The 22,219-nt window shown below is 35.4% G+C and overlaps 2 protein-coding genes across 7 annotated transcripts in view; one reads left to right on the top strand and one right to left on the bottom strand.

Annotated features, from left to right (window-relative positions):
- Positions 1 to 11,669, top strand: part of LOC106667419 (dipeptidase 1-like) — a 357,350-nt gene extending 345,681 nt beyond the window's left edge. For all 3 annotated transcript variants that reach the window (XM_024225054.1, XM_014395364.2, XM_024225055.1), the window contains 6 exons: positions 7,644 to 7,794; positions 7,850 to 7,916; positions 7,987 to 8,248; positions 8,311 to 8,386; positions 8,636 to 8,774; positions 10,683 to 11,669. In XM_024225054.1, coding sequence (XP_024080822.1) covers positions 7,644 to 7,794; positions 7,850 to 7,916; positions 7,987 to 8,248; positions 8,311 to 8,386; positions 8,636 to 8,774; positions 10,683 to 10,784 — 797 coding nt within the window. In that variant the 3' untranslated portion in view covers positions 10,785 to 11,669. The remainder of the gene's footprint in view (positions 1 to 7,643; positions 7,795 to 7,849; positions 7,917 to 7,986; positions 8,249 to 8,310; positions 8,387 to 8,635; positions 8,775 to 10,682) is intronic.
- A 5,787-nt stretch (positions 11,670 to 17,456) lies between these two features.
- Positions 17,457 to 22,219, bottom strand: part of LOC106667267 — a 32,629-nt gene continuing 27,866 nt past the window's right edge. For 3 of the 4 annotated variants that reach the window (XM_014395417.2, XM_024225057.1, XM_024225056.1), the window contains exon 3: positions 17,457 to 17,858. In XM_014395417.2, coding sequence (XP_014250903.2) covers positions 17,531 to 17,858 — 328 coding nt within the window. In that variant the 3' untranslated portion in view covers positions 17,457 to 17,530. The remainder of the gene's footprint in view (positions 17,859 to 22,219) is intronic. The other variant, XM_024225058.1, reaches the window with a different exon arrangement.

Raw genomic sequence — 22,219 nt, forward strand, 5'->3', positions numbered from 1 at the left:
TAAACTAACAAAACCCTTCCAACTCCGTTAATTCGGGCCGGAGGATTAATCTCTTTTTCATCCGCCGGCGACTTCGATCCCTCACCAGGCGGATTTTGGACCGTCCGAATTTGAAGAATTAAGACTAGGAACTTTCAATGTCTATTTTCCATACCCGGGAAATTATTATCGGGCCGTGAATTAATCTCGACTGGATCTGAGAATGGAGATAAATAATTTCAGAGGGGGAGGGCCGACAGAGCGGAAAGAGACGGACCCACGCTCGAGTGCCCTCCGGCCCGCTGAATACAGCTGACCTTTGAACGAGTACGGCAAACACTCCGCACCCGCAGTCCACTCCCTCAAGGAAAAGAGGTTTTTTACCCCGCCCGATTCCCATCTGGGACGACCCGAATAGTCAAACATTGCAGAGTTTGAAATACTGAAAACACGACAAAGTTTTTTTTAAACTCTATTTAACGACTTAATAGAAATGGTCCGTCACATCTCGCTATTCGAAGAGTAGAGTAGAGTTGTATATGTCTAGTGTTTCAGAAGTATTTATATCTTAACTCTAACCAACACATCACTACATTTAATGACATAAAATATATCAAAATGAAGCAGTAAAATACTTAAAACCTGATTTTATGTATGCAATCCTATGCTTGTTTATGATAAATTGGGATAAGGCGAAAATTGTTACAAACGGCCCAAAAACATTTTTCCTTTGCTATTTACTTTTACATACATGAATAATTAACAATTGCTCTATGTCATTGATGATGAGCCCGAAAAAGAAATGATCCTCTTGATTCATTGACGTTTCACTTTCATTAAATTCATCAGTACCCATCAAATTATCAAAAACCAAGCTTTATTTTAAAACAAGCTTCAATAATTAATTATTAATTAGCATTCACGAAATTATAATAGAAAATGGTTGCTGACAATAGAAATGATCAGCGCGATTTTTCCCGCGTTATTTTTAAAAAGTTGAGTTTCTCAAGGCGCCGGTCTAGGCCCCACGCTTTTCCCTATATCAATTAATCTTATAATTTTACTTCAATATTAAAGACTAGTGATGGAATTGATAAGAGGCTAAAATCTTATTTTTTCATTGTATCTACTGGAGTTTCTCAAGGTTCCATTTTTGTTCCCACGCTTTTCTCTTTTTCATTATCTTAAAATTTACCTAATAAATATAAGCTAATTTTATATATATGACAATATATAAAAATCCAAATTATTGAGCACATCAATTTCGGCTCTTATTGCAAATTCGGCCTGGAGTATACCAAGGTTAGGTCTTTAGTCTCATCTTTATATCTTTAAACTTACGTTTTACTTAAACATTAAAGGCTAATCAGATATGTTATGAACAATCAAAAAATCTATACGTCTTTTATTACTTTATACATTTTTATTGGAATTTTATACATTTTGGATTCAACTTGGAGTTTCTCAAGGCTGGGTACTTGGTCCCGCCCTTTTTTTCATTTTTTACTTTTATCTTACAATCTAATAATCAGAGGCTAATCTTATCCATATCTGACAGTAGATAAAAATCAAAATAATCTATAGCCTTTCGTCTCATTTTTTGGTATTTGGTGTGTACTTAGTCCCACACTTTTTTACATTTTTCGCTTTTATCTTACAATCTTACAATCTATTAATTAAAGGCTAGTATTATACGAGATTTATAATTTCAAGTTTGAACTTTCAGCCTTATGTTTACATGAGGTGATTTTGGCCAATTTTTGATAAAGGCCTTTGTGAGTGTTAATTTTATTACATTTTTTGAAAGGATAAGCACAAATATTACTAAGTATTAATCTTTCTTGGTCGTTATGGCGTCAACCGCCTGGTGAAACGACTCACTGATGACGTCTTTGTTGCGTCATCAGCAGTGGGCCTATGAGTTTGATTGATGTTGAATTGACCAAAATCAGAAAGTTGATTAGGCAAAATTGAACTAATTTTTGTATATATTAACATTTGTATCAGATTGTAAATCCATTGCCGGGTAATATATTATTTTCAGAAACTTACTCGGGTTTTTTTTGGGGGGGGTTTTTTTTGGAAATAGCGCTGATTTTCCCTGTGGAACTTTCAATTTGATTTTCCCTCCGGGATCTACGAGAGAACTTTTTTTCTACATCCCGGTCGACAGTTGAAATCTAATCCGCTTCGCACTTGACCGAGAAAAGCTTTTTATGCAAGCGAGGACTAAAGTAAACGCCGCTCAAGAGCAAATATTGGGCGAGTCCCAGGGCCGAGAAGATTTCCCAAGCTCGGCCGGAACGATTTTTAAAAAAGTCTATAACGAATTTGCTTTCTTACGGAAGAATATACGAAGAGGACTTTACATAAAAAATAAAATAGGAACACATGTAAAATACCATGAGATTGAACTACAAAACACAAATACAAAAAAAATAGTTACCAGACAATCTATGTACCTAGAAAACCCCTAAAAAGTTTAGCAATTTCGGATCCGTTTTCGCTATTATATTTTTAATTAATTGGAAAAAATAATTATATAAATGTAGTGTACATTGTAATATTGAAGGAAAGCGAGGAGCGACGGTTATGATAGCTGTTTGTTGGCATTTATATACAGGGTGATTCGATACTGGTATGTCAAAGTACTTCGGGTGCTTCTACAACTTAAATGTAATAAAAAAGTTCGGATGGACCATCCGATTCTGAACCCTTTTGCTGTTATTCAACGTTTTATGTTTATTTTTTTAAACTATCTACGGTTTTCTTTATAAATCTATAAAGCTTTTGCTTAGCTCTTGAGCTATTCATTTTTGGGAACGTCCGAAAAATACCATTGATTTTCATTTAAGTAGGCACCCTTCTAGGATTTTCAATTTAATTTTTGGTAATCTTTTAAAAACTGCTAAATTGATAATTTTCACCAAAAAAAACTAAATTCCTCTACATCTTCGTTTAATAAGCCATTTTCTTTTTTTTACATCAAAATAAAATACAAAAATATTATACTAAAATGAGGAAAAGTAGAATGGAGTTAATCTAGTAATTCAACCTTTTGTCCCGGGGAATATTTATTTCCCAACTTAAACTTAATAAAAAAATACAAAAAGAAAAAATGAAACAAAACACATAAAAAAGAGACAATAAACCTAGCAATCAACCAAAGCAAAAATTGCATGAAATGTCTACACTAAAGACAAACAAAAGAAAAGAAAAGGAAAAACAATACAGAAGTTGTAAAACCGTTAAAAGCGTTACATTTTTGTTTTTTAATGATTACCGTTAGGTTTTAGATCTTCTATATTGTTTTTCCTTTTCTTTCGTTTTATATGTCTTTAGTGTAAAAATTTTTTGATTTTTTTCTTTGGTTGTTCGCTATGTTTATTGTTTCTTTTTTTATATGTTTTGTTTCATTTCTACTTTATTNACACTAACTTTTTCATTTCAACCAATACCTTACATAAATATTAATTAATTGAAAAAACAAAACGTTGAATAACTGCGTACGGTTCATACGAACTTTTTTGTTGCATTTGAGGAGTAGAAGCACCTGATGAACTTTGTCGTACGAGACAATATTGAAGACTGAAATTAATTATATGGCAGATGTTTAAAAAAAATATACATATAAACAAAAAGAGAGTCCTTGTTTTACAATTTCTTCAGTACTGTTGTCCAGGAATTTTATTCCTTAAATTGCCGATGTAAAAACTAAGCCGTCACAAAGCTCGCAGCTTGCATTTATCCATTTTTATTTTCTTTCTTAAGAACCAGGTCAGGTAATTTATGAACAGAGGCCTAATTTGGGCCCGGCAGCGTGCCCGGAAAACAGACCCAAGAGAGAAAAGCGCGAAATGAGTGGTTTTTCGCCCTAGGCGCCCAGTTCTCATAAGAAGGTGGGCTAACTAAGTTGGAGACTTGCTTCGTTAAGGCTTTGTCAGAATTTGCCAGGGCTGTTTGCACTCCTCCGAACCCGTCGGGGCGGTTTTAAAGTCCGAAAGAGAAACCCGGCCGGTAATTCTTCCCTCAAACACTTTTAATTAACGATTAATCACGGTAATCTCTCAGGGGATTTTCTCCTTGTAAACGATCGATTCTAATGGGTGGAATTCCTTCAAAAAAACTTTCATAGGAAAAACTGGATTTCATGAAAAACCTCTTTTGCTGTCAGTGTCTGAGGGTAGTAATGTCACGATATCATTTCACACTGGAGTGGAGGATTAGTCAGGAGTGACGGTGGCGGTTGTGTCAGACAATGACTAAGCCGTCTGCTCGGTAGGCCTTAACACAAAGCTCAGTGTTGTCAAGCTTTCACTCTCCCACCGGACAAAGAATCCGATCCTTATTTATTTTATTATTTCAACTTCCCTTTCACAGGCCCGAATTTCGATTTAATTCAAAATCCCTCTGCGGCCTAATACGAAAAAAAAGCCCCGGCTTTACTCCCATCCAGGCAATAAAGCCCTAGGGCAATTAATATAAACTCGGGGATTTCGTGGACGTACTAAATTGTAATTTAACACTTTTAAAATACTTGATTACCCAGGATAAAAGAGATTAGGAATAGAGATAAAAGAGGTGGTCATAAGGCCTTCTGCACTTCGACCTAAGCAGATCTATCTATCTCTTCCATTTTTTTAAACTCACTGGACAGCAGCCTTCCCAGCAGTTCTTACGTGTAAGATTTGGTTGATTTTACTCTCTAGTTGCAAGAATCTACACCTAATAGACACCCACAATTACTTAAAATACCTTGTGAGACCTCCTCTTCTTCTTGGCAGTATTTTTTCTTTGCTCCTACACAGTGCATATGCCTTCCAGAAGTTAGGCAGTAGTGCCATATCAGTAGAACATCCAGAAACTTGGTTCTGGTACGGTTATCTTCCAGTGATTCCATTGAAGGGTTTTGGGATGGCCCTTCTATAAATATCTTGGTGTGACTCATGCCTGAGGTGTTGCTCCACCAAGTTTTGGTTAGGCATCCATTTTTGGGTTATCCTTTTTTGTGGCCACAGTTGGGTTTGGGGCTTTGAGAATTCATTTTGGCTTCTGTTTTGGCCAACAAAACTGCTTTTTCATTGCCTACCCCAAATGCCCAGGGACCCATGCCAGGGTCATAGGATCATTGACTGACTGACCTCTGCCAGGGATTCTGTACAATTCCATGCCTTTACCTTTACCTCGCATGAATATAAGGCCACTGTCAGAGAAAATGGCTAGATAGCCAGAAGATTCCTGAAATGTGTTCCTGGTCTATCTATTTCTCAGGTGCAGCGTTCAATTGCCTTAACCTTAGTCAGTCCAGTCTTTGGATTCCCCCCAAGGCCTCCTGAGGAAAGGCTCCCATATCTCTACCTTTTTTTGAGCTATCAGTACACCGGTAGGCACTGACCTTCAGAGATATTTGACCCATTCTTCCCTTTCTGGTATAAGTACTCGGTATTGCCTGACCAGGATCAAGAAAACGCTTAAAATATCATTAATAATGGCTTTTGAATCTTCGCTATTATCATCAGTGACTACCACAAAATTAGCGACTGTTCTGCCACATTGCCCATTAATGCACATTTACCTTTGTCCCTATCACACCACAACCGAATATACACCAAAGTTTTACTTGTTGGTGAAGTTATATTTGGGAGTAGTCGGATAGGTATGACATCTTCCATCAATTTCCATTGTTCCCTTGACATGCCCTATCCTTGGCAAATGGTTGTCCATTTATGAGCCTGAGGCCCTTAGTGGCTTCTCCTCTCTTGGATAAAGAATATGGAGCAGTGGAAGGTTTTACAACACCTCCAAGCCCATGTTGCGTTTATCTTAATCTCTACTGACACTAAGGCATTTTTGTCTTTGAGTGCCACCTAGTGACAGTGGATGTCATAAATTATTAAATTATAATCTGACGTGAAATTCTTTAAAAATTTAAATACACGATTTCACAAAATACAAAAATTTAAATCTTGTAACCTTTAAAAAAAATTAAATTAAGAACAGTAAATTAACATCAATCACACCGTTTAAAATTTACAATTAACTTATCTCTACTTTTCGTGTATCCTTTCACTCCAATCACACTCGCATCGATCCACCTCGACCGTCTATTCTTCACACATCCATCAATCAATTTATTTAATTTAATCTTCTTTATATATACATCATAAAGACCAGACAGCTGACAGTTTGTTGAAACAAAGTTCGACACAATGCAATAGGTTTATAAAACAAAACTTTAACACACAACTAAACACATTATTAAGTTTATTATTATAAATATCTTACAATTTAATATCAATTTTTACCTTACATTAAAATTATACAAGACATATCTTCCTTAAAATATTTTTTATTGACAACAAAAATTTATTAAATGTGTTTTATTTAGATTATAAAGCTGTTACTGTGCGTCGTTGAGTAATGGGCACAGGATCCCCATCTTTATATGATCTGAATTAAAATTGATAAAATTTACATTTCAAAATAAGTTTCTGTAAAACCATTTATCAGATTAATATCTGATCATCATGATAGTAAATGTTAGCAAAAAGAATATGCAATTGCATAAGAATCCGGGCTCGAGTTAAGAATTGGTTAGGCTAAAATTCACTTTTTAGGCAAGAACCTAATTTTAAGCTAAATTTGTGACCTTGGTAGTCGTGTAAAATCCACTTATCAGGCTGAAAATTTATATTTTATGGTAGAAAGTGGTATTACATCAATTTTTTAGTCTAAAGCTTCCATATTAGGTTGTATTTTCAATTCGTGCCAAATTTGTAGCCTTAAAAGTGTATGTTTCTTTGTTAGGCTAAAAAAATTTCTTTTTGACAAGAAACTAATACTAAACTTTGTAGTCTTAACATTAGCGCAAAGTCTACTTCTCAGGCTTAAAAGCTCCATTTTTAATGTAGAATTTCAGTTCATATTAATATTTTAACCTTAAAAGCAGTATAAAATCTACCAGTTAGGTTAGAAACGTGATCATTTTGGTCCACCTATGGGTTGGATTTGCCACTTTTTGGGTCCTATGCATCGGTACGGACCCAAAAAATGTCTGAAAGTAGGATTAGTCAATAATGATTGGTAACGACCAGGTCCATCACCCCATACAGAACCCAGAGAAATCTCACAATAGAAAATCAACTTGTTATGAAGCTAAAAACTCAATACATGTCAAATTTCTACCTTAAAAGTAGTTTAAAATCTACTCGTTAGACTAAGAAAAAAAAAACACCAGTTCCTAGACTTTAAAATCATCATGAAAATTTTAGTTAGCCTATCCTCACTGGGGTTATAAGCAGGTTGAGGCATAGATACATAACTAAAAGGAATTTAAAAAATCAACCCAACAAGGATAGGCAGATGAAAATAATCAGTCACAATCAAATTACAGATCCATCACCGGAGAATTCTCAACATAAAAAATCAACTTGTCTGGCTAAAAAATTTCATTTTTGGCTAAAAATTCAATTCCAAACAAAAAAAATCCATAGAACTCTGCTTTTTTATTATTATTATTTTTATATATTATATATATACAAATTTAGTCATTCCTCAATCCATGTTGTATAGTAGATTTTTTGGTATATTTCATCATACTTGTACAAATCAGTTTTAAGATGAAATAATAATATCAACTTGATTTTTTAATTTATAATTTTTAGGCATCAAGGAAGCCCACAAAAATGGCAGGATTGCTAGCTTAATTGGGGTTGAGGGTGGTCATTCACTCGGCAGCTCACTCGGCGTTCTACGGATGTTCTACGGGCTCGGGGCTCGCTACCTTACGCTCACCCATACATGCAACACTCCATGGTATAAAATATACGTCTTGAAAATTTAGACCATTATTATTAATTTAATTTCACAGGGCTGGCTGTTGTGTCGGTAATGATTCGTCCGATGCAGAAAACCAAGGTTTGACGCATTTTGGCCGGGTAATTATTGTCAAAAATAAAATTAAAACAGAATCATATATGACAATAATGATCGCATTACATTTTGCAGTTAGTTGTAAGGGAGCTTAACAGGTTGGGTATGCTTGTCGATTTAAGCCATACCTCATTTCGGACGATGGAGCAAGCCATAAACGTTTCTACGGCACCGGTTATTTTTTCCCATTCTTCTGCATTTGCTATTTGTAATTCTACACGCAATGTTCCTGACTACATCCTCAAACAAGTGGCCTTAAACGGTGGTATAGTTATGGTGAACTTCTACACAAACTTCATCAGTTGCAACCACACTGCGACCATGGATGATGTCATTGGTATGAGGCTAAATTAGATAATTATTTTAAATTGATTTATTTAATTAATATTTTATTTTAAGCTCACATTAACCACATAAGGAAAATAGCAGGGGAAGACTCGGTCGGCCTAGGGGCAGGATATGACGGTATAAATAAGTGAGTATTTTCGTTGAATTGGAAGAAATTAATGAATTAAGTCAATGTGCGATTTTATTATCATAAAATAAAATTGATTAATGTCAAAAATTTGAAAGCCTAAAAAGCTCATTGGAATAACGTTGAATTGCAAATCGTCCAGAATGACTTATTTCATACAATTTGCCAATATTTTCTTGCGCTAAAGTGGGGTCGAGTGCGTTGAATATGCAAGAGCGTTGTGATTTGATTAAAAATTGTCACTCCCAGGACTCCGGAAGGCCTTGAGGATGTTTCTCGTTACCCGGAGCTGCTGGCGGCACTTCTGGCGACAGGGGAATGGAACGAGGAACAGCTCAAAAAGCTGGCCGGACTCAATATCCTGAGGGTCATGACAAAAGCCGAACAGGTAAAGTCCTCATCGCCACCTCCGCTTATCAATCTCGAACCTTCTCCAAGTTCTGTAGCGTTCGTTTGACACATTCATCCCGATATTTTAATTCGCTTTTCTTTTCTTCTACTTTCTTCATCTCATCCAGACAAATCAATATTGAATGATCAAAGGAAAGATGATAATTGCCGATTTCCACTGTCCACTCAAAGCTTTTTTTTTATCACCATCAATCAAACCTTTTTTTTGTTTTCCTGATCTACTCCATTTACCTTTTATATATATAATTTTANTATATATATATAAATAATTTTTCGACCTTCCTTTTCCACACAATTGTAAATAATCCTGAGCATGTTCCTAAATCCCTTTGCAAAGCGAAACTGTGTAAATTTTAAGAAATAAAATGTAAACATGTAATTTAAACAAAAAAAAGTTTTAAGTGACAAATGTAAATCGATAATTATTGTTGTAAGAAATAAACACAAAAATCACATTTTCTCATCATTGTATAATGTAGATTAGCTAATTTTCTGTTTTGTAAATTTAAAGACAAGGAAAAGATATAATTATTCAAATCAATAGATCTTCTCAGAAAAAAACTACTTAAAACAATTGATTTAAAAAATGAATTATTAGGCTAATATAGTTAATATATTATTTATAATATATTTAAGAAAAATGCTCAAGTTTTAAGCAATATTATTTATTTTGTATCGCCCTTCTCAAACTTTTTGAGTACTGGAAAAAGATGTTTATTGTTAACAATTTAATGTATGTAGCATGAATGTTGTCTGCAAGGAGGGCAATACATTAAATAATTTATTTACTGAAAATTAAAAACAAATACACAAAATAAGTTTGGTAGTATATTTTCCAAAATATGCCTATCATTGTTTTTGTTGTCAGATAAAAACACAAAACCACAATGTGTTTAGAAAACAATGTATAACACAAATAGACACTACTGACATGAATGCAACAAACACTGCATAATATTTCAAAATAAATCGCAACCAAGTGCAAATTCATTTCTGGAGAATTTTCCAATATTGTCTGCCTATGCTTGATGGTTTTGTTTGCCAAATACGAACACAAATCTAAAAGAGAGCATATAAAACAAAGCGCAACACAAATTAGACAGAAAACTATCAACAAGAACATAATAAACACTGCATTACATTTTAAAATAAAACACAATTCCACTTACGAAGAATTTTCCAGTCTCGTATGCTTATCTTTGCTATTTTGTTTGCCAAATACAAACTCAAACCCAATGATGTGCATATAAACGACGCAAAACACAAATTAGACAGAAAACTACAGACATGAACGCAAACACAGCATAACCTAACCTTTCATAATAATACAAATCTACTTATGAAGTATTTTCCAATCTGACTACATTCTTGTTATTTTTGTTTGCCATATACAAACACAAACCCAAACGTGAGCCCATACAGATCAAAGCATAACACAAATTAGACAAAAAACGACTGCCATGAACACAAAACACAACAAACAACACATAACCCTCTAAAATAAAACACACCCAAATAAAAAATTCATTATTGATCTGCCTATCTGTGCTGTTTTTCTTTGCCAGATAAAAACATAAACTTAACAATGAGTGTAGAAAACAAAGCACAACATTGACATGGACACAAAAAACACCACATAACCTTTAAAAATAAAACAAAACCAAATGCAAATCCACTTATATATCAGTGAATAAATTGAGAAAAATAATAATAAAAAGATTGACAAAAGTTGAGCATTTTATAATTTTTCAAAGCAAAACAATTTTAAAAAATTATAAGAATGCCTTCCCGAGAGGGGAAAAAAGAATTGGTCAAAAAGGAGATCTACTGGTTGATTTGGCCTGTCAAGGCCTCAGTCCAACTGTAAAATATTGTGCTGAAAAAGGTCAAAGACAACTGGGAGGGAGAAGGAGTGACAGTCGTGGAAGAGCTGTTAGCTGCATCCGCTCCGAAACCACCTTCTGACTGCGTCTACACTGATTCGTGATCGTACGCACTCGAAAAGGATGCTCTTTTCTATATTTATGAAGACATTGAATTAGTCAATTTGTGTACAAACTGTTATTTGGTATAAATGTTGAATTTCTCCTTTTTGAAGAAAAAAAAAATTGAACGATTTGGAAAAAATATTGTAAAAAATAGTAGATAATGTTTGTACATAGTTTATTATTGATAATTACTATAAATGGACCTCTTTTCACTGTATAGAACACCTTTTTAAGAGTACTATCTCCAATTTACTAGGTAATTAAACTTAGATGTTTCTTTATTCTTTATGAACACTATTCAAACTATAATGGAAATATATAAATTATCGAGAAGGGCCTAGAGGTCTTGTTTTTTCTTTTGAATTTCCTTGAATTTAGGAAGAAGATTCAAATGGCTGTGAAACGGTTGTAGCGTATTGTTTTTCGGGTTTCTCCCTCCATCGCCTTTTCATTCTCACAAATTTCATCTGATCGAAAGGCTTTGTATAATTATTTTCCTTGTAGATAGCATTAGGTGCTTGTATAAAGAAAAAAAAATTTTTTTTTTGGTAAATGATATAAACAAATGATAAAGAGAGACAAAAACAAAAAACTGCCCTTCAAGACTCACAACGATTTAGGATACCTATGACCAAAACATGAAATAGCCCAAGAAACAAACAAAATACTTGTTAAAGTGACAATCTTAAAGGGTAAACATCAAAATAAAATTTTAAAACAAACTATTGTAATTAAATAATATATTTTATGTTATAATCCTAGTTAATTTATATTTGTGTTATGAGCCAAAATAGGCTCAATATAATCTTTTATTAGAAACAAAAAATCAAAGTATATATTGTATATATTAAAACAGTATTTAAAAAATTGTAATAGAAATTAAATTGTATTATTATTATGTGTTCAAAAAAGCTTAACAGAGTAATCAAAATTTAAATATAAATTCCTCGCTAAAGATGTTATGTTCTTGTATTTTCTAGAATCGTGTCATTTATTCACCTCCATAGGGCAAGGAACAAAGTGCCAAAATGCTCAAAAATAGTGTAACAGTGTAAGTTAAAGACAAATTTATATAAATATATATGTATCAATATATAAAAAAGTATTTTAGATGCCATTGTCTGAAGAGTGTCTTTATTCTTTAGAAATAGTTTTTTTCCCTTTGTTTTTCTTTTAACATTGTTAAATTTATAATAGAGCTTGTAATGTTTTTTTTATTTATTAAAAACATGATTCTAGAAGTGATTGCAGTGGTGATCATTTTTGAAATTTCTTGAGGCCAACAATTACAAAAATGAAATTGATGTGCGAAAGGCACTTTTCAAAAAAAAAAAAAAATTGGATTATCAATGTTGTAAATTCTTGATTACGATTAAGCAAATGTGTTGTTGCGTGTCGTATAATTAAGCTCGTCTTTTTTCTGATAGCCTGACAAAGAAAGTAGACAAGGCGGTTAAAATTAAAAAAAAAAAAAAAGGTTAGTGCTTTTGTGGACAATTTTTCTCCGCATCTGTGTAAGACGATTTTTAGGTTCTATGAATAAAACGCACAATGACCAAATGTAACATTTTTATAATAAATTTTAAAAATATTTCGGAGAAAAAAAAATTATATAAAAAACTAATAGTTGGTAGATCCCATATATGATTGTGAGTTTTTGGTTGTTTTTTAAACTGTTTATAGTACAACGCCGAATTGAAAAAAAATTTGTTTTTTGTGACCTTTTTAGCGTGTATTTAGATGTCAATGGGCATAGTCATAAGTGACAAAGGACTAATTGTCCACGTGGGAACGAAACACGCTCTAAATAAACAAAAGAAAACTATAAATATTGTATATTTAAAAAAAAATTTTCGCAAATATTCAAGAATTTTACTTTACGTGCTTATATTTCGTACCAAATTCTAAGTTTTTTTAACTANTATATATTAAATTAAAAAGTTGTTTGTGGATGATTTTCTTTGAAAATATAAAGTATAAGCTGATAAACTATACTGCCCAAACAAAAAACAAAAAGTTTTAAAAAATTAACTATTTGTAGTAAATAGACTGTATAGATTTTCTATGGAACATTCCATCCATTAGGTATTTAGGGTGTAAAAATTAATGAGAGATTAAAAAAAAATTTGCAATTTTGTCTTTTTTTCCTTTACATCCTAAATACAAATATTAAAATGAAAATGCACTAAAACGTTTTTTTTAATCATCCAAGTGATAAAAATTTAAAAACGAACAAAATTGTAAAAAAAAAATTAACACAAAATACATAATGTAAATGTTAGGTTTTTGACCAAAATATTTTGCATTTAAAGCAATTTATTGTGTACAAAAAGTATTTTGTTCTTTTTTGGTTTTGTGATGAAAAAAAAAAAAAAAAGAAAGAAATTGTACTGAGATTGTATCAAAATAATAAATGTGCACTGTTGTCTTTCTTTTTTAATACCCAAATCCCCAAGCGCATCAAACACTATAAAACCGAATCAGGTAATCAATATTATTTTATCAGCATGATCAATTACAATAATTAGAATTTAAGAACAGAATTAATAATCTGTTCTACTTAGATTTTTTTAAATTTCTAGTTCTATGTTTGTATTAATTTATTTCCTTTAGTGTCTTATTTGCTATTGCTTAAAAAAATACAAAACGTAAGTTATCTTGGTTATCCAGTCAAAAAAAAAATTTACATCTGTGCTTAATTCTTCTTCCTTACTATTAATTACTTACTCTAAATTTCCTTTAGTTTTCCAATTTATATTTTTGTAAATGAACATCTTACCTATTATAAATATGTTGTATTTGTAATTCTCAATTAATTATTCAAGCGGACTTTAAATACCAGAATTATTTTTCATTTCATATAGAAGCAGAAAAACACAATAATGATTGTAATATTTTCAACAAACGAAAGCATTTTACATAAATCGATGAAGAAGAAATGTAAGAAAATTACCAGATATACAATACATACAGTAAGTGGTGGAGACACTCTGTATAAATATCCTAAGCAAGGCATGGACATATAGCATAATTTTTCCCCCAGACTATATTTTTACTGTAGAGGTTAATTAACTACATGTAAGTACTACAGGTGAGTTTATACAAAAAATTAATGCTTACCCAAGATGACACTCGCTAAAACCAGGGTACACACCCTTCAGCCTCTTACTACATTTCCTCGTCTCTTCATGTATCTCGTTTCTGGATTCACCTTGTCTGTCAACTCATGTCACAGTCTCCTTGTACTATGAGCACTATATACATATTATGCAGGGTGGGCGACCAAGACCCGAGGGGTTAAATGCCTGGGTAGACTCGTACCCCATCCCTAAAAGGTCCGGGACTTGAATGGTTCACATGTCCTGCATAAACCTCTTGGACTTGTTCACAAACCCCAAGATTTTGGACCATTTTATCTCGGGGAGTGATTTGGTGATGTCCTCTCCTTCAAAGATTTCAAATCTAGACCTAGCATACCTATCACATTCTGCGAGGTAGTGCTTTGCCGTTTCTTCTTTTATTTCGCAGAAGCGGCAAAAGGGATCTGGTAGGATACCCATTACGAAGAGGTGTCTTCTCAGTGGGCAGTGGCCCGTCAGAATACCTATCAGCCTCCTAATTCCCTTCCTTGAGATAGAGAATAGCCATTTCGATTCTGCTGGTTTGATCGCCTTAACAAACTCTTTCGATTGCCTGTGTCCGGGGGATAAATTCCACTCCCTAAGGAATTGTTTCATGCCCCAGTTATTGATACTCTCTTTCGCTGTGCTCATAGAGTGAGGTAATACCGGTTGTGGCCCGACAAACGCAGTATTAGAACCTTCTTTGGCTAGGCCATCCGCCTTTTCATTGCCATGGTGTCCTTTATGTGCTGGTATCCAAATAAGGGTCACCTTATTCTCAAACCTGAAAGAGATCCTATTGATAAGATCTATAGTTTCCTCCACCAGTCGTGAGGTTGACAAATCTTTTTGTAATGCCCTAAGACTAGCCTGACTGTCAGAAAAGATTTTAATATCTTTTCCCTTAATTTTATTTTCCATATGTGTTCTACAACACACATTGATGGCCTAGATTTCGTCCTGAAAAACGGAGGTGTTATTACCAAGAGGGGAGGAGATGCTGATTCCTAATTTTAGTATGTAGATTCCTGCACCACTCCCTCTTCCTTTGATAAGTGAACCATCTGTGTAGCAGTCTATGTTACAATGGTCATCATCCAGACTATAATTATAATCACAAGGGGTGACTACCTGAAAGTGCTTTTCCCCCGAAGGGGTTTTAATCTTTTTATCACTAACGCTTAATAATTGACCGTTAACCTTACTCAATAGTTGTGAGATTTTCGAGTGACCTATGTTGTTGCACTTATGATTCCATCTGCCCTCGCTAATTAGTCTGTAGCAGCTGATTATTGCTCTGACCTTAACCTCAATGTGAAGGGGTGTGGTATTGGTTATGATTTCAAGAGTTAGGGTGGATGTAGTTGAAAATGCTCCTGTCATCATCAAACAACCTAGTCTTTGAAATGACCTTAATTTATTACTATTCCCTTTATTTTCTAGACCTTTCCACCACACTAAAGTTGCGAAAAAGAATCTAGGTAGAATAATTGCAGTATATAGCTACCCATGGTTTGATGCCCCATGTTTTACCGACAATTCTCCTACATTGTACCATTGATCTAGTGCCTTTCCTGTATATGTTATTAATATGACCTTTCCAATCAAGTTTCCTGTCAAGTGTCACACCAAGGAATTTGATGGAATCCATAACTTTAATTCTATGCCCTGAAATTTAGGGTTTTTAAAATTACCTAATGTTCTTCTCCTGCTAAACATTATCAATTCTAGTTTACCCGGATTAATTGATAAACCTTTGTCACAACACCACCTATAAAGCAATCCCATGGTGTTTTCATCAGTAGTGAAAGAGTCAAAGGATCTCTACTTGTGAGCATTATGGTACCATCATCTGAAAATAATTGACTGTAGAAACCTGAATTATTCAGAAGTTCTATTAAGCTGTTTACTGTAATTAGCCATAAAAGAGGTGACAAACAGCCTCCCTGTGGACAGCCTCCTTTTACATTAATTCTAAGACCATAACCTAAGCACATATTGACCATCCTCCCCTCCAAGTAGGTCTTCACCCATCTAGTAAGGTGATGGTCGACATTGTAATTATCTAATGCTGATATAATGCAAGAAGTATCAGCATTATCAAACGCCCCTTGGATATCAAAGAACTCATCTATCCTGATATTGGCGCTAACCTAAACTTTCCTTAACTCTGCATTCCATCAGACTCATTTGATTTTCCATTGCTACAGTTTTTAAAACGGATTCAAAACAAGGGTGAGGTAAAAGCAAATTCCTGAGATTAGACCGTCAAAGTCCTCTTGCGAGGATCGTTTATGACATCTGGCTATGCAGATAATTGTCCCATTGACAGTGGTTCATAGGTGTAGGGGCCCAATACCCATACAGTTGATGGAACCAGATTTATGGTGATCCTAGCTTTATTAGCCTTGTCAGCATTCTCAATAAATTGTCATGTTTTTATATCCTCCAGGTCCCCCCCCCACGTTGATTTAGTAATCTGACAGATTACAGTCCAGACAGGCTTACAGTTTTATAAAATTGTACATAGTTTTCCCCTGCTTATTTTAATTAAAAAAAAGGAATACGTGAATTGTTTTTGTTGTCAAAAATAAATTTAACACGCAAAAAGGCTGCGGTTTTAATGACATCAACATTTTTTTGGAAGCATCTATTTGAAACATCTTTGACACTATGAAACAACATAAATACCATAGACTTAAAAATATGTATAGCACACAATTTTTTTATTTTATTTTATTTTTTTAAGTTTGACAGTCTACTTTAAAAAATATATATTTAAAAGAAAAGGAAGATCAAGTCTACAATCTCACCGTATTATAATCTAAATAATTTGTCATAACTGCTTTTCTATTATAAGTGAATACGATTTGTTGAGTGCATTTTTACAAAACATTTTAGAAAAATATCCCTAATGACTAAAATGGCAGTTTAATAATACAATATTGTCAATAATCTAAATGCCATGATTTCCAATAATCTAAATAATTTCCAAGTGTGTTTACTTTTTTCATGATAGCTACACCATCATCGAATTTTATGCCATTTTTTCTTAAATAAGGTTTGAAAGTCGAAACCGTCTCATTCTAACACAACCACAGTGGTATAAAGAGTAGGCCGATTATATGCTACAAATAATTTTAAAAAAATTATAAAAAAATGCAAGAAGTTTTAAAGTTTTTGCACTTTAAATTTATAAACTTGATTATAAATTATCTACTTCTTAAAAATTCTATTACAATGCAATTGAAATGTTAATAAAACAAATAGAAAAGGTGCACTTTGTCCTGTAGTTATTTGTTTATAAAGTAATGTTTATATAGTACATGGTTAATTCAGAAATTGAAATTTTGTCTTTTTATTTTTGCAGCCTTGGGAGTTGTTTTTGTTTTGGCTGTGCTTTGTGTTGATTTTTGGTAGCGGTTTAGGCAGTTTGACTGGATTTTTTATCAATTGTTTCTGCGGAGCGTTCTGCGCCATCGTCCAACGGTTGGTGTTCTGCTTGCGTACCGGGCGGGAGAATATTTTTGGAAATATGGTCGTATGCTTTTTCTCGTTCTTCTGCGCTTTCTGCTTCTTTCTTCCGAAGAGGATTTTCGGCAAGAAGTTAAAAGGGGAGCTTTTCAGTTTGTCGGCACCTCTTTCGTGTTCGGGTTGAGGGCCCACGAAGGGCGCCACGGCTCCGCTCGGTCTCGCAGGCTTCCACGGAGCCATCTGTTCTGGCCGAACTCTACTGGCTCGCCTTCGTAGTTGTTGTTGTTGTCGTCCTGGAGGACCACGAATGACTTGTCCCTCACCTGGGGCTCGTCGACGTTTTGGACAGTCAGCCTGAAAGAGGCAGGGTGATCGTTTGACAACGAAGAGCTATCATCCGTAGTCGTTGTTGATGAATCCGTCTGGAGTAGATTCTTCCTCGCCCTCGAACGTGGAAGCGTAGTCGTTCCAGGAACCCTGCAAATTCATCTATAATTATTCTTTTAGTAATTGTTTGTACAAAAATGCTTCAATTTATACATTAATATATATTTTATAGGCTCCCTATTATTCAACCTGAAATACAAGCACACAAAAAAATAAAATATAATAATCCTACACCATGTTAAATTAAGTCTGAATAAAAATTAATTAAAGGAAAATTAAATACTATTCAAATTAAGTAATTATATATTAATTATACTTTTAGGGATTGTGGTGGCTGAGTGGTTAGGGCATCAAACAATTATTGGGTTGGATATTAAGCCTTCCTGTATCACAAGATACTTAATAATTCAATTTTCAAGATTAAGGTAATCTAAAATATATTTGTACATCGAAAAAAAAAAAATTTAAATGTAGAAAGCAAAAAGTCAAAGTCGAGACTAAAATTCATACAGTGATGCTCTGCCATCATAGACAAACCAGACTTCTCTCATTTTATTTTCACTTATGCACTGTCCATAAAAAAAAAACCGACCACCTGGTTTTTGCATGAAAAAATGGCCAAATTTGTAAATGCATATTTTCTCAGCCTTTTAAGTCACCGACCTGCGCTAGGCCTCATTTTTAAGAAAATGTTACGCTGAACAAGATGGCATTTTATATGTTTCCCTAGCATCAGTCATTCATCAGTAATTTCAAAACTTACGGGACATGTTAATTTTTGCACTTTTTACGAAAATTTCAAATTGAGCTGTATAGCCAGGAAATCGTCTTTGGAGTGGTGCCCTATAGCAATCAATGGGAAATTTTAATTGGCATTCAATTCAATTCACATTCCACTTGGCCCGACTTCTCAACCTTTGTCCAGTTATTCACAATTTTCGAGCAAAAAAATGGTTTTTTATTTGATCATGGGAAAAAACCAATCACTCTTTCAAGGGTCAAAGTAAGAATTGTTGCTTTCCTGTTCACTTTTTTGAAAAGGTCCTCAGAACAAAAGTTGTAGGGTGTACAATTTGTGAATACATGACCATTCAAAATGCAATGGTTATGTTGTGTCCCGAAGAAACGGTTCACATCCTCCCGGACACAGTTGAGGTTTCAGGGTCCTCACAATGATAACCGACCACTCTAAGTGCCAGAATCTGAGACTAGGTTGTGAGTTTGGCCTTGGCAGTACATCTGTCAAATAATAACCCAGGTGTCCTAAGGTTAGCTCAGAGAGGGCAGAAATCTTGCTTAGACCAAAAGAGCAAAATCTGGCTTGATCCCGTGCTCAGTGTGCATAGGGGCTGCGAAAGCACGGACCAGCGATCCTTTTGGCTTGAAGAGTTGTAGATACAGGTGTCAGAAAGGTTACCGCAGGGATAATTGGACTTGTGGCGGCCAAGAGTTCATAGCTATGTCGTATGTGTCGGCTCTTCCTATCATTTCGAAGCAGAATTATCCAATAGAAAACGTGAGCTTGGGTTCAGACTGACGTTGAAACAAGTTAGTTTTACATTTTTGATGAGTCATTGCTGCAGTGATCCTGCTTAGTACGAGAAGACAGCAGGACAATTGGTTCAAACCATTCGGTCGACAGGCCAGTGGTATGATGATACCATCCATGGGATTACGCCTGAACGACTTAAAGGCAAAATCCCGAATATGAGCAATGATTCGTTGTAAGTCTCGTGAGTTGAAAGGCTCAAAATCATGCGACTTTAATAGGCGTCTCGTTTACCGAGCCGCGTAGGAGCCGAGCGGACGGCGACCGCAGATCGGTACATTTCGATTCGCCGCCTCTAGCAAGGTTCGCCCTTCGGGGAGTTCGATTTCGAGACTCTATTTAAGACTTTATTTCCGAGCGGGGTGTTGTACTCGTCAGAGCAGTTGCCTTGCTGCGATCTGTTGAGACTCAACCCTTGCTTGGGGGATTCATTTCCAAAGAAACGGGCCGAAACCCCCCTCTCACACAAAAACACGGAGGACTCAGTACAAATACGTGTAAGGGCGGAAAGACTTTCTTTACTTGCGTTTGCAAAATAGGATCGAAAGACTGAAAACAGGTGGGGACAGCTATACGGGTGTCGATAAGTGGTTTCCCTGGCTGGTGGCCATCCACCTACGCCTGTGCGTATGCCCTTCGGTCCACATCGCAGTCCTACCCAGTCCCTTGCATTAAGGGAGTTGTTGGAGCTGACGGCGGACAGCGGGTGCTGCATCAGAGGCACACGGGGGTTAGGGTACCAGATCCTGTCCGCATAGATGGGGAGGGTGCATAACTTCCGTAGTGGCTTAGTGGTGAGGCTCTGGCGAGAACTAAAAGAAGAGCTTGTTGTTCGGTGGTGCCTGAATGAGTGTCCTTTACCGAAGGCACGTTCCTGTAGTGGGTGGTTAGAAATTCCACTTTAAACGAAACCGCGGCCGGAAGGATCCGGTAGTTTTGGCGCTAGCGGAACCCCAATACTCTTGGAGATAGTTTTCTCTATCTAGGGAGTGCGGTGTATTTCACTGCATGTTGATGCATTTCAGCCCATTATTTGGTATTCCGTTCTGCGGGGCACACGGTTAAGTGCACAATGTTGACCCACCTCTTCGGACGGAGCAAGAGGGAGAAGTTGGCATGTCTGATTAGTTTGTGGATGAGGTGACTTCTACACACACACACACACACACACACACACACACACACACACACACACACACACACACACATACATACACTATGTAAGCGTGAGCCGAGGTGAGTCGCTCCTAACTTGAGAAACTAAACTTGTGATAAGGCCTATGTGCCATGTGCGCACGTTACAGAACCTCGTCTAAGACATTGCGACTCCCAGTGGGTCTCCCTCGAAGAACCGCCTATCACGAGAGCGAAGGCTGAGATGATCGGGATTTGTAGAAGCGTGTGTCACGATCTCTTGTCTTCGACTAAGACTTCGAGCAGTCGTGAGGAAAAAAACATATATCAAAAGAAAGACTCGACTCGGTATTGAGGTTGAGAGGATCTTTGAACGAAGAAACGGGAAGAGACCTCCAGGTGTCTCGACAGAGTACAGTTAGTCCGGCGTGCTGCCAGCGCCGAAAACTCGAATATATAAATGACTTGACGAGAAGAAAGTGTGGAAAATTAATTTCGACCGTATATATGACATACTATATACATACACCAAATTTTATCAACAATTCGGTCAAATAAATCATGGCCAAATGGACCATTGATTGTACCATAAAATAAATTGAAATAAAGCACCAGCACAATAATAGTTTTTCTGTCAATTATTCACAATGGGTCTCTTAAGTAAAATAAAACGCAGGATATGTATTTTTTTAAGTTTTTTACAGGCGATTTCAAATTTCCCTGAAGACTGCCGCAGTCCCAACATTGACACGGTCTTTAACAGTATTGACTACACCTTGAACCCACAAGTGGTTGATATTTCTAATACTGACAATATTTTATGTCCGCTGACATCAAAATACATTTTACAATTTTATTTCTATTTTTTATGAGTTAATTTGTTCAATTCTAACTGGCATCCTACTCATATTTGTAAATATTAGAAGCATGGACACAATTTTTTTTCACTTTGCCTAACATTAATGCCAGCTCTATACCCGGAGGACACATGCCATGAGATACCAGCCAATGCTGGCAGTATGACGACGTAAAGAGGTGTCGAGCCAATCGCCCCTGGGGGTTCTCGGGATGGGAATGATTAAAGAGGACTCGAGCAGTAGGGTTAGGATGGATTGAGAGGTTGATAAGAAACTCTTCGAATTGAAAAGGTTCATTGAAAAAAGAATGTTGAGATCGTTGTGGATAGTAAAGCTTGTTACTATGTCGATTTGTCTGAGGACTTTTGATTGGATGTAATGGATGTTTGATGGCTTGGCATAACCCCACAGTTCTACTCACTATGTCCAAAGTGGTTGTAAGTTAAGGTTATAAGGTTAGTTTCGTCAAAGCCTGAATTTGGTCCTAGAAATCTTCATAGTTGTCCAAGTCTTCAGTTAAGTTGTTGTCTCCTAGGTCCTATGGAGATTTCATATGTGTGCTGTCTAGGTATAGGCCTAGTATTTGACTTGAAAATTGTTTTTCTCAGTTTTGACATGCATTTTGCATGCTTTCGATTAGCTCATGGGTTCTTGGAGGTTGAAGGCAGCTTGGATAGGATTGGAGTTAGAGGATAAAATTGCTGGCGGTGATGGGTAGGGTGTGTAGGTAGATCTGTATTAGATGGGAGTTGCTTTGCCTTAACTAAACCCTACTGGAGATAACGGACCCGATCTATGATTTTTATGCAACAGACGAGCATGTGAAGGCTTAATTTTTCGGCGGAACGTCCAATTTCAACTGAAGTCGACGCAAAAGCGTCATTTAGACTCACCAAGAGACGACCAAATTT

Source organism: Cimex lectularius, unplaced genomic scaffold, assembly GCF_000648675.2.
Source record: "Cimex lectularius strain Harlan isolate CLEC.00 unplaced genomic scaffold, Clec_2.1 scaffold10, whole genome shotgun sequence".
NCBI classification, from domain to species: Eukaryota; Metazoa; Arthropoda; class Insecta; order Hemiptera; family Cimicidae; genus Cimex; species Cimex lectularius.